Source organism: Sipha flava, unplaced genomic scaffold (genome assembly GCF_003268045.1).
Source record: "Sipha flava isolate LNK unplaced genomic scaffold, YSA_version1 582_pilon_pilon, whole genome shotgun sequence".
Taxonomy (NCBI): Eukaryota; Metazoa; Arthropoda; class Insecta; order Hemiptera; family Aphididae; genus Sipha; species Sipha flava.
In genome coordinates, this window is record NW_020273561.1 from 74,151 (window position 1) to 90,290 (window position 16,140).

General features: G+C 24.6%; 1 protein-coding gene across 1 annotated transcript in view; it reads left to right on the forward strand.

Annotated features, from left to right (window-relative positions):
- The first annotated feature begins 661 nt into the window (after positions 1 to 661).
- The window catches only part of LOC112691242, a 36,017-nt gene continuing 20,538 nt past the window's right edge, over positions 662 to 16,140 (forward strand). The window contains exon 1 of the mRNA XM_025565398.1: positions 662 to 715. Coding sequence (XP_025421183.1) covers positions 662 to 715 — 54 coding nt within the window. The remainder of the gene's footprint in view (positions 716 to 16,140) is intronic.

Here is a 16,140-nt window from a genome sequence, read left to right on the forward strand (position 1 = left end):
ATAAATATTTTATAGATATAAAAGTAATTATATTAATTTATTTATAAATTAAGTGTTTTCATTTATTTATTTATAATAGGATAAATTGAATTGACTTTAAAGATCAATTTTTATATGTAACCATTATTATGAATATAATATTTTCAATGTCATGAATTCTAAAATTAACATTAATTAAAAATAAACATTGTATGGTGGTATTTAATTTACTTTTTATAGTAACTCCAATAAATACTCTTAGTCACTCTTAATTACATAGGTAACGACTTGATAAAGTTCAAATAAATATCAATAAAATATCTAAAATATTATTATCTTGAAATACTTATTGTAATACTATATAAACATATAAGGGAAGAATGTAGAACCAGATTTGCAACGACAAGGCATGGCATTCAGTAGAGAAGAAGAAGATACAAATTATTTTAAATTTGTTGGAAGTGAGGATGTCAAAGACTCTGAATTATTATTATATCATGTAGATATAAGTAATCGTGGTAGTTGAACAAATTTCTAGAGATCAACCATCAGTGTTTTCTAGGGATGATGAGCCGACGTTGGGTATTATTATTACGATAAAGATATTATATTATGTATCTATGTATAACTATTATAATAATCTATCTATAACTGCGTTTATGGTATACATACACTTCTTGACATGCTTAAAGATCATGATCATGCACCCGAAGCATATAGGGCAACAGTTACAGATGTTTGAACCTGTATAAAAAAAAAATATAGTATATTCAACAGGTGATAAATCTTTGCAAATATTGCAAGAAGTAATTAGTAATATACCTTTAGTATTCAACCATATTTACCTCGTTCTGAAGTTGTACGGAAAATCATTAAACGTAAAAGAAAAACATCTTTGCCAGACGAACCAACAACTTTAGAAGATATTAATATTACTGAAATCCTATGAAATACTTATTTGACTTGTAAAAAATTATAAAATATTGATTTATCAACTAATTTGAAATTGAAGTACTTGTAAGAGCTAAATTTTGGATTATGAACGGGATTTCAAAACAGTTCCAAATATATTTTTACAAATGCACACTATTAATGCTTTAGTTGGAGGAATAAATTCGAGGATTCTTCCACTTGTTTATATTTTAATGTCAAGTAAAAATCGAAACATTTTGATCAAATCTGATTCAGATTGGCCATAACTATGGTTATGAATTTAATCCAGCATGTATAATTACTGATAACGAAAAAAGAGCAATTAATACAATAAAAATATATTTCCAGAGAGTGTCCAAATAGAGTGTTTTTTTTTCATTTGATACAAAATGTTTGGAGAAAAATTCATTCGTATAGATTGGTTACTTAATATGGTACTGATGAACATTTTAGTTTACAATTATGCTATATTCCTGCATTGGTATTTTTGCAATCAAATTTAATATTTTCAGCATTTAGTGAAATAAACTGTATAAACTAATCGAGATTTATAACTGGTTTGACGAAACTTATGTAAATTGAAAAATCCGTCGAACATTTAGAAATGGAGCGGTGTCTCGATCTCCACCCTTACTTTCACCAGAATTTTGATTAGCAAGTCATAACAACAAATTAAATGTACCTCGAACTCAAAACAAAGTAGAATCATGACACAAATGTTGGAAAACTTTAATTGGATCGGAATATTAAAGCTTTTTATATATTATTTCAGAAATAAAAAAAAGAACAGCAGAACACAATAGATTAGTAATAGTGTAGTAACATATAATTTATTTGGCATTATATGTATTCAATTTATAATAATTACATGTAGTGTTTTAGGTCAAATTGAATTAATAAAGTGAACCAATGCTTCAAAAATATACAAAATATAGTGATTACAAGAAACGGTTAAATAATATTATTAATAATAAATTTAATAGGATCACCATAAATGTTCTGTAAGGTACAGTTTATAATATAACGTTTTAAATGTATTTTTTTTTTTTTTAATTATTAAGTTGAATATTTTTTAAACGATTATAATAATAATAAAAAATATAAATAATAAATTGTAATTTAGTAGTACATTTTTTATTTTTATATATTAAAAGATACAAAATTATAATAATTATATACTTTAGATACCCTGACGTCGTGATCTTGTTTTCCTAATGCATAGTAACCAACTGATAACGACCGCTGCAATCGACAGGCTGTTTTTGGCATACTAATTTACTACTAAATTGTTGCGGTTTTATGCTGTAGAGTGTATGCCATAAGTTACATAAATAAGATACATATTTTTATACGTAGTATATTTCAATTTTTAATGTTATACTTAGTCACCTAGTCACTAGGTTTATTAGCTTAGGAATCATCAACCCACTAAAAATGCTGAAGGAGCAATTGCTCCAATATAATACATTGCAACTAAAATGAAATTAATAAATATGAATGTTTAATGATTTGCAACTATTTTCATAATGAGTAAATTTAGGATAGGTTATACATTTTACGGAAAATATTTTAAGATATCTAATATATAATATTTTAAATATCTAAGGAAATAAATTTTACTAATCCCAAATATTGCTATTGAGTTTAATAGAAATGAACTTATTTCAATTTACTGTTCAATTTAACTTCTAAAATGAATTCATCGAATTAATCGCATGATTTGGTACTTGTTTTTTATTAATTATTCAATGTTCTTAGGCATCAAAAAACATTTAAAAAATACCCATTCAAATTTATTTTATTTGGTGGGAAATATATTTTATTACGTATTTATAACGAATATAAAATTAAAAATATTAAAACTACACAGTGACAAAAATTGTAGTAAACCAGCGTCTAACAATTAAATAATATTATAATTAAAATTAATTTTCAAATATTTTACTATATTATTACGGGATTAAACAATTAATAATAATTTATCTTAACTCAAATATAAGTATCAAACAAAAAATACTAATGTTTTAGAAATATTTTTCATCACTAAATTTTTAAAATTATAATCGAATCTAATTTTATGATACTCAACACATATTTATCTTTGAATGGCAAGCATAAAAAATCACAATTTATAGGAAAAAATACTAATAACGTCAAATATTTCACCGTTTCCGTGCTTAATCTTTGAAATAGTAACTATAGGTACAATGAGAGCAAAATTATTAAGGCAAATGATTAGAAAAATATTTATTTGAAAGTAATAAACTATAGGTACCTACTCTATACTATTAAATTTAAGAAAACCTATTAAATAAATATTAACTTTCTATACAGGTATACACAGTTTTGAGGGTAACAATTTTATACTAGTATTGCATAATAAGTGTTTTATATGATAGCTAAAAGTCTATGACTATTAATAATTTAGGAAATGATTTCAAATTTTATTTTATTACGATGTTAAAAGTATATGCAGAAACTTCTTGCGTTGTATATTTATTAGGTACAATTTTATAATTAATTAACGATAAAACAATGTATGAGTATATCAGAGTAGAAACTTCCCGGTCGGTTTGTCCGATGAACTTGATACATATGTAACACTAGTTTCTGTCAAACTGGCAGAAGGGGTGAGGTAAATCCTTCTATATTATTTTTTTTATAAATATAAATGGATAGTAAGTCTTGTATTTATATTTTTTCTGATAATAAAATGAATAGGGTTGGTACATTTTCACATAATTTATCTGTTGAATACACATATATATTATTTTCCAGGTTCGTATAATTATGAGAAGTATATGAAAATTATACAGGTATTACACCGCTTAGTGATATAAATGTGTATATCTATTTTATATTGAATTTATTTATTAAGATTTGATAATTTAAAGTTTGTTATATTCATAAACAGAATTTTTTTAAATTATATTTTCAATTTTAATGCTGAAATTGTAAAATATAAATCACAACCCCCTGCTCCACAACAAAATCATTCGACCACCTCATTATTACACATAAACATATGTAAAACAATGGTATGATATCTTGCACGCACGAGAAGACTAATAATTAGTTTATCAATTATTTCTTCCGATAATAATAAACGTATGCAATCGACAACCTTATAAGCTCGAATGTTATAAAACTATAAAGAAATGAAAATGCCCTATATACGTCCTAAAAAGTTTCAAAATAAGCATTATAATATGCCATAGAAGTTGAAAAATAGCAAAAACCAAAATTATTTAATTTAAAACAATTTTTTCGTGTTGACGATCTAAAAAAATTAAATTTATTAAATAATTAACAATATGGATTAATATATTTAAAAAAATATGAGGAGAGGATTATTTTTCTGTTCACATTATTTTCTTTTAAAATTTAAATTTTAATTACTTAACTATTTAAAAACTCAAGAAATCAAATTAAATACACACCAGTAAAAAAAAATAGTATCAAAACTGGAAGGATAGCGTTATAAGACTAAAATGTTAAAAATATGCGAACATGATGTATGAAATTTTAGATTTTAAGTATTTTTTAGAACAAATGCACAGCTTACTCTACAATTTTTATCAGTATTCTGTATTAATTAGTATATATGTATAACATATATGACCTCGTATGACCTTATCTAACTCCTACAAAAATATTTTGGCCAATAAAATGGATGATGGTAAAATATTAGGATTCGGGAGCATATTATGTTATCGTGAGAAATTGGAATAAATCGACTTCCCCAACCCATGAATACAACTGTTAGGAGTAACTTAGATTATATTACATTACACTATTATGGTAAATTGCCCCACAGGGTTTCGGTGCGAAAAAGAATATTTAAGTGTACATATTAGTGGTAGACTAGATGCATTAGCGGTGAAACAACTCTAATCACCTACACGCTCTTTTATATTTCACAAAGATCGGTTCGTTTCCTGGTTATACCGAAGCTAATTATTGTGCCCATTTATAATAATAATCTTAATACACTTGTGTTTACGATTATTTGCGTGCCATTGTATACGTACTCGTTCCAACTTCCAAGCTCGTTCCGTTGGAAACGTTTCCAGTAAATTAACCACTTATAACTCTGGTTTATTTTGGTTATCCGGTACATTCTCGACAGCTGGTCTTCAAATTTTTTGTCGTCGAACATGTTCTACAGAATTCAAATATATGCATACGTTAAAATTATTTTTCATTGAAAATAAGATCTATAGCGAAAGCGATGTATTTATAATAAAATTAAACTTTATCTTGTAAAATATTATTACCTATTTAGCCTTTTTTCCCTTAATTTTCTCTAAATCATATTCTACAATTTTATAGTTCAAACAATTGTATTTTTCTCTTTCCATTTTTTTTTTCAAATCATTATCAATTATTGATTTAAAAATCTACACATAATTCGTTTAAAACTTCACTACCTACCATATATCTAGTTCTATATTTATATCTAGTTTTTTGTGTTTTGATTCGAAGTAATTATACATTATCATTACAAGATCGTATTTATTATTTAAAAGTATCTTTTAATTCAAATAGCAATTTGTAACGCGTTATTAGTTTATTAAAGTGTAGTCACAGAACACCCATGGTGCCTCCTTTAAATACTCGTATTTTGTGTTAAACTATTTATGTCGTTCATTATTATTGAATTAATATAAAAAATAAAGTAGACATGTTAAAGAGTTTACGAGACGGTATTTACAAAATTTTAAATTTAATAGTTAAATTATCAAATTTTAAAACGATGTTTTATCAATGAAAAATCTTGATTTAATTTTAATACTATATTTTTATTAATCATAGTATGTGTGCATATTTATTTTTCAACATAAGTATAAAATAAAAATGGAAACACGTGTTCTAATCTCTTAACGAAGAGGTGTTATGAATAATAGCGCATAAGGTTCAATGATAATACACTATACATAGAGACATGTCTCGGGTTATCGCTGTTCATTGATTTTAATATTTTTGGTAGTTGTATCATATCTCTGTGATAGCAACGGCTGGTATCGTCACGATTCATCCGTCATAAATCATAACACACCCAAAACAATTATTATAACCATTACTTTTTGAATATTTTCATATTTTTCCAAATCAATAGTAACTACAAACGTTAATTGCATATTTTACCAAAGTGCCGGTGGTAATTTTCCAACAGTAAGAACCTATTTATTTCAAACAATAGTAAATTGAACAAGTCAAGATAATCGGTAATTATTTAAATAATAATAAAATGAGTTTATAGATTAAATGCTAAAAATGACAACTATAATAATTAACTTGTGTCTGTGGCATAATTGAGAATTTGTTCAGGGGAAGATAAACAGTTATAATAAAACCACTTTGCCAAGATGCATAGCATTTACTCACACACACACAAACAATATCGTTAAAAATATATTTGTATTAGTATTCAAGTTCGTTATCGTTATGAATTATATTTTAAATATTAAAAAGATTGAGTACTTAAAAAGTATAAATTTTCTATAGTCTTTTCACAAATAATTGATTCGATTGATAGGTTACTAACCTTTAAAATACATTCGTTATTCATTTATTTCCTCATTTGTATATCCAATAGTCGCGGTTGTGATGGTTTTGAGTAATAGTAATAAAAATCATTTTTAAGTCTTTCTACATATAATTTTATCCATAAAATAAAAAATAAAAATTTTTTTGTAGATATGTCACATAAAAAATAGGGAGAGGGGTTAAGTTAAAATAAGAGTTCAATTTTTTTTTTAGAGTGGGAAAAATTTTGCCTAGTGTACTATTTTTGCTTGGGCCTGATATGGTATATCAATTCCGTTACCGAACCAAGGAAAAAATAATCCTTACTTACATTAATTTAACTTTGATATTTTTGTGAATCATCGTATTTTTGCAATAAAATACTTAATACTTGTGGTCGAAATATTTGATTTACTCACTCAGGAAGGTTTGAAAAAAAGCTTGAAATCGAAATAAAAAAATTTCGATTTTTTATTTCAATTTTGATTATTGATATTAATTTTTTTTAATTTCGATTTTGGTTTCAAATATTGATATTTATTTTTTGCAATTTCGTTTTTAATTCCCAATATCGATATTCATTTTTTTCAATTTAAATTTCAGAAATCGGTATTTATTTTTCTTCGATTTCGGGTTCACAACGGAATGATTTATAATAATTTCTCAAATGTTAGTACATCATCAGCATAATAGTACTGTAGGTTATAGTGACAAGCTATTGATGATGATAGTATATATTTAAATCCATTTTTTTATTATCTATGTTATAAAATATTTCGTACTAACTCCAATTATTATTAAAATGTCTCAAAAATGAAAAAACATAAAATGAATTAAACTAGGGATACATCTATGTGAAATGATTAAAATGTAAAATAAAGTTTTTTTTTCGTATACTCAGATACAATTTAACTAAATATGAGAACAATGATTTAAATTATAAGTGGGACAAATATGACGATGCCTAGCAAAACTGCAAAAGTACAAAATAAAACTATTTTAGGTTATTTGATTGTATATTATATGTTAAAAGTATGACTTACAGGTGATAGCCAGTGGAGTATTATAAATTAATATCTTATCCATAATAATACACTACAAAATTTATATTTTTAATATATTATACGGAATAAATCGTGTGTATAAAAACAATCACTCATCGAATATTAATTCCTTATCGTAAATATTCTAAGAAAACAAAATAGGTACTAGTTATTTATTATTATGTATAATCAATATTATTACTAAATATGGCAATTTCTACGAATTGACAATATAAATAGACTTGTTGGCTGTTGAATTTTAAATTAATTTGATTTAATTATTAAAATGATTTTGATTTTGATATAAAATATCGATTTTAACTTTTACAATTTCAATATAAATTTTGAAAATCATTACTAACCATTAACGATTTTGATATTGATTTTGATTTTCTAAAAGATTTAACGATTTTCATCGATATTTGAAATCAATTTGAAATCGATTTCAAGCCCTGATTTTAGGTTCACATACAAAGCTTAATATCATGCGAAACAGTATAAAGGTTTGTAAAAAAATTAAGTTAAGCTTAGACTATAATTGCCTTTGGAGGGAAGCCCCATCATTACGAAAAGTGCTCAATATTCTTGGCAATGAAATACCAAAATTTGGATTGACATACATTGAACATTTTGGATTCTTTTTTAATCTTAAATTTGTCAAAATATTGGAGAATTAAAAATAATAATGAGTTATCTACTTTTATACCAATTCGGCTATATCATTATCGAACGTAGAATTGTGATTCGTGCAATTTTAACTTCACAAAAAGTAATAAATAATTAAGATAAATATGTAAACCACAAGAATAAGTGTGAACGAGTGACACTAAAAAAAAAAGATAATATATTGATTTGGTATTCAAATATTAATAGCATAATAAAAGTGGTGGTTAATCAAAGAAACACTAACTAGTTAACAAAGAAAATAGTTTTTAACAACAAATTTTTTAATGAAATTTTATTTAGTATACCATAGTATCTATAGCTACTGTGTCAAAAAAATGATTTCCGTTTTTTTAGGTCTAGTTATAAATAGCGTTATTTTACCGACATTGAAGTGTATGCTAAATAGCTACCAACTAACAAGATCATATACGAATGTGTTGCCAATATTCCGAAATTATTTAAGTATTGTTGTATTGACATTTAGCAAACACAATAACTAATAGTATAACTCACATTATAATTTCGCACAAATATTTAATAGTTGATAGTATTGCAGAAAATATTAAAAACTAATTAATAAATTTAATTATATATATATATTTATTATATTTGGATCTATGTAATTAAAATAATAATTAATCATTACAGTTTATCGACCGATTATATTAATAATATGATTATATCATATGTTTTGAATACCAAAGACAATAATTATAACTGAATTACTTGTAGAATATTTATGAATATCTTAGAAGTTTATATAAATATTTTAAGTATTTTTTTCAAATATTCTAAATATCATTCGTTACTTCGGTTTCAAAAGTAAAAACTGAAAAAGCAATAAAATAAAAAATTTGCATATCTTATTCTATAACATAAAATTTGATAAAAATATTTTTAATAGATTGATCAAGAAAATAACTGTTCTGTCAGTTAAAAAAAAAAAAAAATCACCTTATTGTATAATTTAACGTTTGCCATTTTTTTTTCTATGCACATGAAAAATGAATATACTCTCAATTGTAACATTTATATTTAATGCGAAATATGTGTGCTGGAAAGTACAGCGGCTTTACAGTTATTTTACAACACTTGATGCCTTCGAGCGACAAAAATTAAATATATTTAACCAATGTAGCAGTATTACACTCGTAGTACGATTTGAATACAATTTTTAGAAATCAAAAAATAGTAAACATTTGATATGTGATTCCGATATGTGGTATTACCCGTCGTATATTAATAATGTTTACATTAAGTATTTACTATTTAAAAAGAGGTAAATTTTTACGAATGACCATTATTTTCAAGGATTATTTCAACTTTTCAAGTTGGTACTTTTAAATTTTCAGGCTACCAAATTATTATAATTATACATTGTAGTTAATGATTAATTAATTTACCTAAATATTAAAATTCAATGATTAAACATTTAGTTATTTTTCAACATAGAAAACTAACTCAGGCAAGTTTACTAAAATATGAATATTTTTCCTTTGTAATTTTTAAACTGAATTTTTATAATTTCAAAAAGTTACATTTCTTTTTTATCGTGTCAACAGTTATATGTTAGTTATAAGTATGATTGTTTTAAAATCCATGTGATGTTGTGAGTATTATTTTGTTTTGTTTTGACTCTTCCAATCTTAGATCAAACTGAGTATTTTTACAATAACACATTGTCTACAATATGATGCAAGTGATTTCGAATTATTATCATCAAAATACAAGTAGTCTTTAGATTTTGGATTGTAATATTATCAGTTCATTTCAGACATATAGAATAAATTACAATCGCGGAAGTCATACAAACGATAATATAGTAAAATAAGATAATGCTAAGCGGTATTTATAATTATTTATCTAGTTATAATATACAAATATTAATATATTACTATAACAATTTGTAAGCGTTAGTTGAGTAGAATTATTCTTATTTCTCATACACAAATGGATGTATCAAATATTACATTTCACTTATAATAATACAACGAGTAACAACAAATACTATACTATTATACTACTTATACTATACTACTGTCAACTTCGATAATATATGATTGCAAATGACTAAATATATATGTATAGTTAAAAATTACTTAAAATTTATTTTCCACGGATACTGATCATGTAGATGCATTTAAACCGATGGCCTAATATTATTCAAGCAGAAAAAATAATTTCTTTTATTAATGAGCATCTCGTTTGACCACAATGAGCTACAATGAGTACATTTGAACTCGACGAGTAATTGAATTTTTCGGGCTTTACAGGACTTGATATTTTCTCGGTTAACCTTCGTGACGGGACATACGTAGTTATGCGGTTTTAATTACCTACCATGTATCGTTTGTTGCACTGTCCTCGCATGAAAAACCTATAGCGCGCATTATCGGTCGTTTTCTCGTGTTCGTTAAAAAATAATATACTTCCCTGGCGGGTTGTGGCGAAAAACATAGAACACGAGTGCTACTATACACACGGGCCTAAATTTACAGCGCATTCGCAAATAAGGTTACGCGAGAACGTACGATAAAATTATACAATTGCACTCGCTGGCGCTACTCTGTGTTTACATACAGTTAGTTATACATTCAGCAACCGGTTTCCCGCAAAAATAATAATAATTATCACACCGATATATCATTATCCGCGACTTATGAGGCAATAGAAAAAAAAATACGATTTATTAATTATTGGGTACCCGAGTACACGATGTATTATGATATTAAAAATGTGCACTGTATGCGTGTGTGTGTGTGTGTGTACAATATCGTAAAGTATTAATTGTACGCACAATTTAGCTAATTAAACTGATTATGGACCTGTATAATTTGTATAACTGTTGACTAAAAATTCGTTTTACTTTATTAAGATTATGATCTAGAGTAAAATATTGTACAAGCACATGTGTCTTATTGTATTTGAATGTATTAAGTTTTTATGAGTACACATTTAATGTTGACAATTATACCTACCTAGTTATAGTTTATACCTTGCTATTGCCTTGAAAAAATTAATTGATTGTTGAATCGTTCAATAAACTTTATAAATTAGATTGACGCTTTTAGTTACGAAACATAACTAATAAAATTAGATTTTTTTGTTTTTAGGTAGGCATATTTTATTGTATGTACTGGTAATAATTCAAGAGAAAAAAAATACAACGGGAGGATGACTTGTCGAAATTCGATTGTCTATGCACTAGCCACTGTAACAATATTGTATCGTTCCTCTATACATTTTAATTATAATTATTAATATTTCAAACATAATCTTAGAAGATTCTAAGAAACGTTGATAAATATTTTTAAGAGTATTCTTAAATTATTAAAAATATGTGATAACATTTAAACAATATCTTGCCTTTTACTGTTTTCCAAGCCAATAGTTATTTTTAACTTTTTTGCAAAATACTACAAAATTACATAAATAAGGTTGATACATTATTTATTTTATAATTAATTATATAATATCTTTTGAATATTACTTTTACTTCAATAAATTATAGCGCAATAATGATGTAATATGTTTCAAATATAAAAAATACTCTTAACTAGAATTTCATGCATCCAAATTATACCTACTGAAAGTTATTTTAAGAACACAAAATTAATTTTTTTTCCATTAAAATTAAAGTTAAATCCAGGTTGATTGGTTTTAATATTAAATACGATATAAGTTATCAGTGAAATGTCTAAAGTTAATCAAGAAATTTTTCAAATTTCTTGTTAAGGGGATTTCTCTTAAACTATAAAGTACACACACTTATTAAAATGAGGTTGTATCGTGTTGATACTTTAGCGATGAGATTTTCAGTATTTTCTCACGGCTAAAAAACTATATTAAAATTAAAAATTAACGATTTCCAGTTTTTTTGTATGAATATTTGAAATTTGGAGTTCAATGATTTTTTGATTATTTAACACAATGTTTGAATTACATGTGCATGATTAGTAATAACTACGCAGTTATCACATCTAAAAAGTCATCTATAACCATTATTTTAGTAACATTTAATAATATTATAGTATTAGGATGAATACTAATATATATTTATTATAACTATAATAATATAACAATATCATAATAATATTTAATAAAATAGTATAGTACGAGTATAATCTTTTACACATATAATGATTAATCGTTGCTTTCAAATATACACAACTAACAGATTTACATAAGTCACAATGATCCATGAATCTTCCATATTCTATATTTCCACTATCAATATCCTGCAACTAAAAAGCGGAGTTCTGAAGGACATATGTTGGATTTCGATAATTTTATTTTTATTGAAATTTACATAGTTGTCAATTTTAACACCCCATAACATTAATATTGCATTGGCCATGTAATTTCAAGTATCATTGAAAAATGATCAGGATATGTTATTATTTTTTTTTTTTTTTGCATGACTATAATAAATAATAATTTTTGATTTGTTCCTTTATTTTGCGTCTTGGTTTAATTAAAGATGATAAGTAAAAAAACTGTGCACACAAAACACACGAAATTAAAATTTCTGGGATTAAATTATTTCGAAAGATTTTCTGTTAAAAGCATTTTAATCTTAATTATATACTTATTTAAATGTTAATTTTAAACTGTATTTATTATGTATTTCTTCGATATCATAAATAACTCTCTGTATGAAGATTTTCAATGTTTACTGAAAATATGTTTATCGTATTTTATCTATTTTAATTACATTGTATTTGAATTGACATTCTCGACCCATAATTATTTATCATTTTTATAAGATATAATGAATTTGAATAACTGTGAATTTATAATAAACGTTCCGTACATTTAATTCTTGTAGGTATAGATACTTCATAGTTCATTGCTAGGTTAATTTCTTTTATTATTTTAATAAATTTCTATGTACTATGTTTACTATATTGATATCCAAACTTTATTCAGAATTTGTTTTTGTATGATGTATTGAATGCGATTTGTCATTGCACTCAAATTTAAAATCACTCATACGAGTCTAATAAATATCTACTTAGTACTTAAGGTATTTTACTTTTTTAAAAACTAAAATCAAAATATTCTAATAAAATTGATTTTAATTTATGTAATTTTTTCAATTTTTTTTTTTTTTAGTTAATATAATATAATTGGATACTTAAAGTGTATATTATTTTTATGATTTTAAAGCAATAAATTTATAATTATATTTCAGTTTTCATCTCCTATTATTCGTTAAAGTTTACATAATAAATATCACAGTAAAGTAAATGTGCTTAGATAGTTATGAGTATAGTTAATAAGAATGAAGGATATCAAATATGTATATTTTATAGTTTTATTTTATTTTTTTATTTTTATTTTTTATTTTTTTTCAATAACGGGACGGAGTGTAGGTACACTATTTCCGCAAGACTCAAGGACGGTGCCCCAAGCGTTTTTGAATTTGTCACTTTTAGTTTTAACTAGCTCAGCGGTACAGATTCAAGAACACTTTAATCAAAAATTATAAAAAAAAATTAATATAAAATTCTGTTCTCGAATGTTCTAGTGAACTAGGAAGGGAATCAAGTATTGGTAGTATTTATCACTTTTACACAATGGATTTATTGACCATTGTGTTGGAAACATACGAAAATATGACATTGTTCAGGGCAAGTATTTTATCTGCGTATAAGTTCCTGGTGTAAGCTAAAACAAAAGATTAATTGATTACGAAAAATTTAAATTTTTAATATTTTATTATAGTACTAATATTGTACTTATTTACATGGATGTACAATGTATACAGTGCGTACAAATTGTGTAATATAAAAATTGATAAAAATTTGTTTTTAAATTTTATACAATGTGAGAATGTGATGATTCTAATCGTTATAAAGTTCAGATTAATTTAAATGTAATCAATTGTAAGTATTAAATTAAAAACTAGTGAATTATATTACCATATAAACTACATGCGAGTTACAAGGTTATTTACAGCACTCACCATTAGTTTTTTCAATTAATAATCATGTGTTTTAAAATTATAAATATACCTACATAATTTGAAAACATCAAAAACACAATCTTTCCGTAATATTTTCTTAGTTTTATTTCGACGGAGGTACTTTAATTTTTTTTAATTTTTTATAAAGACAAAATATACAACAAAATACTTTGATTCCTGAAAATTGTACATCTAACTAACAGCTAATTATTTATACATATTTGGAGAGTTATAAACTTTTAACTTATAACTTCATATTTTCATTGAGTGGCTACAAAAAAAAAAAAAAAATAAAGTATTAACAACCTAAATTGCACATAATTCCCGAAGCAAGAAATAGTGTTCAACCATATCTTTTTTATTGAAAAATATTGAAAAATATTGCAAAATTTAAATTAAAACATTTTACTGTCTGAACTGTAGTTTAATATCTGAATTATTGAAATACAAAATATTTTTTAGTTTATATGCTAAGTTTTATAATTTGTTGATTGTAGGATCAAAAGTTGATATAATTATTATATATATATATATATTTTATTATATCAATAGTATGTATATATTTATTACTAAAATGATTGGCAATCGTTTCGATATCAATTTTTGAATTTTTAAAAAAATAACTAAAATAACTAAAATATTACATGATATCCAACTACACGCGACACGACTACATTGTCATGAGGAACACACGAGTACCGACACTGATATTATTCAACAACGTAGACCCTAATCTACTATTACACGTTGAAAAGTAGGTAAAGAAATAAGTAGTATTTTATTTTATCACATCCTTATTTCGACATAAAACAGTGCGTATTTCTAACTAGACATGCTGTTTTATAAGGACTGGAAATGTTTACGAACAAAAGTTTCTGCATTTTTTTTTTTTTTTTTTTAGTAGACACCTATACAGTTTTCTTTGTCAACACGATGATTTAAAGATTTCAGAGACAAAGTAGTTTATATAGTAGTAGTTATAATATAACAATTTTCAAAATGTCTTTTAGTGACGGATCCACAGAGGGGAGGGGGGTTGTTTAATAATAACCCCCTAAAATCAGGAAAAGTATATATTAGAAATCAATAATTTTATGAATGAAAAAATAGATTTTTTTTTTAAAAAAAGTATGAGGGAAATTAATGTATTTAAATTAATGTATTATATTACTTACTATTATCTTAATTCAACCACTAACTACAATGTTATAAAAAATATCTCAATATCTAAAACATTTTTCAAACCCCCCTTCCAAAAAAAAAAAAACGAAAATCCTGGATCCTCCATTGGTATCTTCTATAATTTGACTTGCTACGATCTTGTCGAAGTCGGTTTAACTTTTATACAAATTTAAAAACACAAAATAATTATATGTATCTCGAAAATTTGAATTTATGTACTTTTTATAGACACACATTTCTGAAAAAAAAAATATTTTAATCAACTTGTCAAAAATGTTGAGATTCATAAACTTAACTTTGTGATGTATAAATATTTCATTATGAGCTGCATTACCAATTTATAAAAGCGTAGAAACTATTAAATAACGATCCCTATGCATAATGTTCAGTCATCTATAAAAAGTTAAACTGTATATTTAGATTTAATTTTTATCAGTTCGATGCATTATATTAAAGACTATTTTATATTAGTTGAAACAATATTTAATTAACCTAATTAAAAGTTGTGTAAATAATAATTTATTTCATTATCAAAATATTTTAACATTATTTTGGCATAAAGATTTTTGTCATTTAATGAACTTTTCACAATTTCAGTCTTGCCACAGAAAGACAACGGGGAGTGTGAAATTTTTTAAAAATTACAAAATGCAATACCGACATCATTTTTAATGTTATTTACGTTGTCCAGGGTAAATTTTAATGATACAAATGTAACCATAAAAAAAATAAACTTTGAATTTTGGTATCCTCGTTCCACATATTAATAAATTATATATATATACTGTATATTATAATTTGTACACATTTTTAAAATTATTGTTAAATACCATTGTTCAA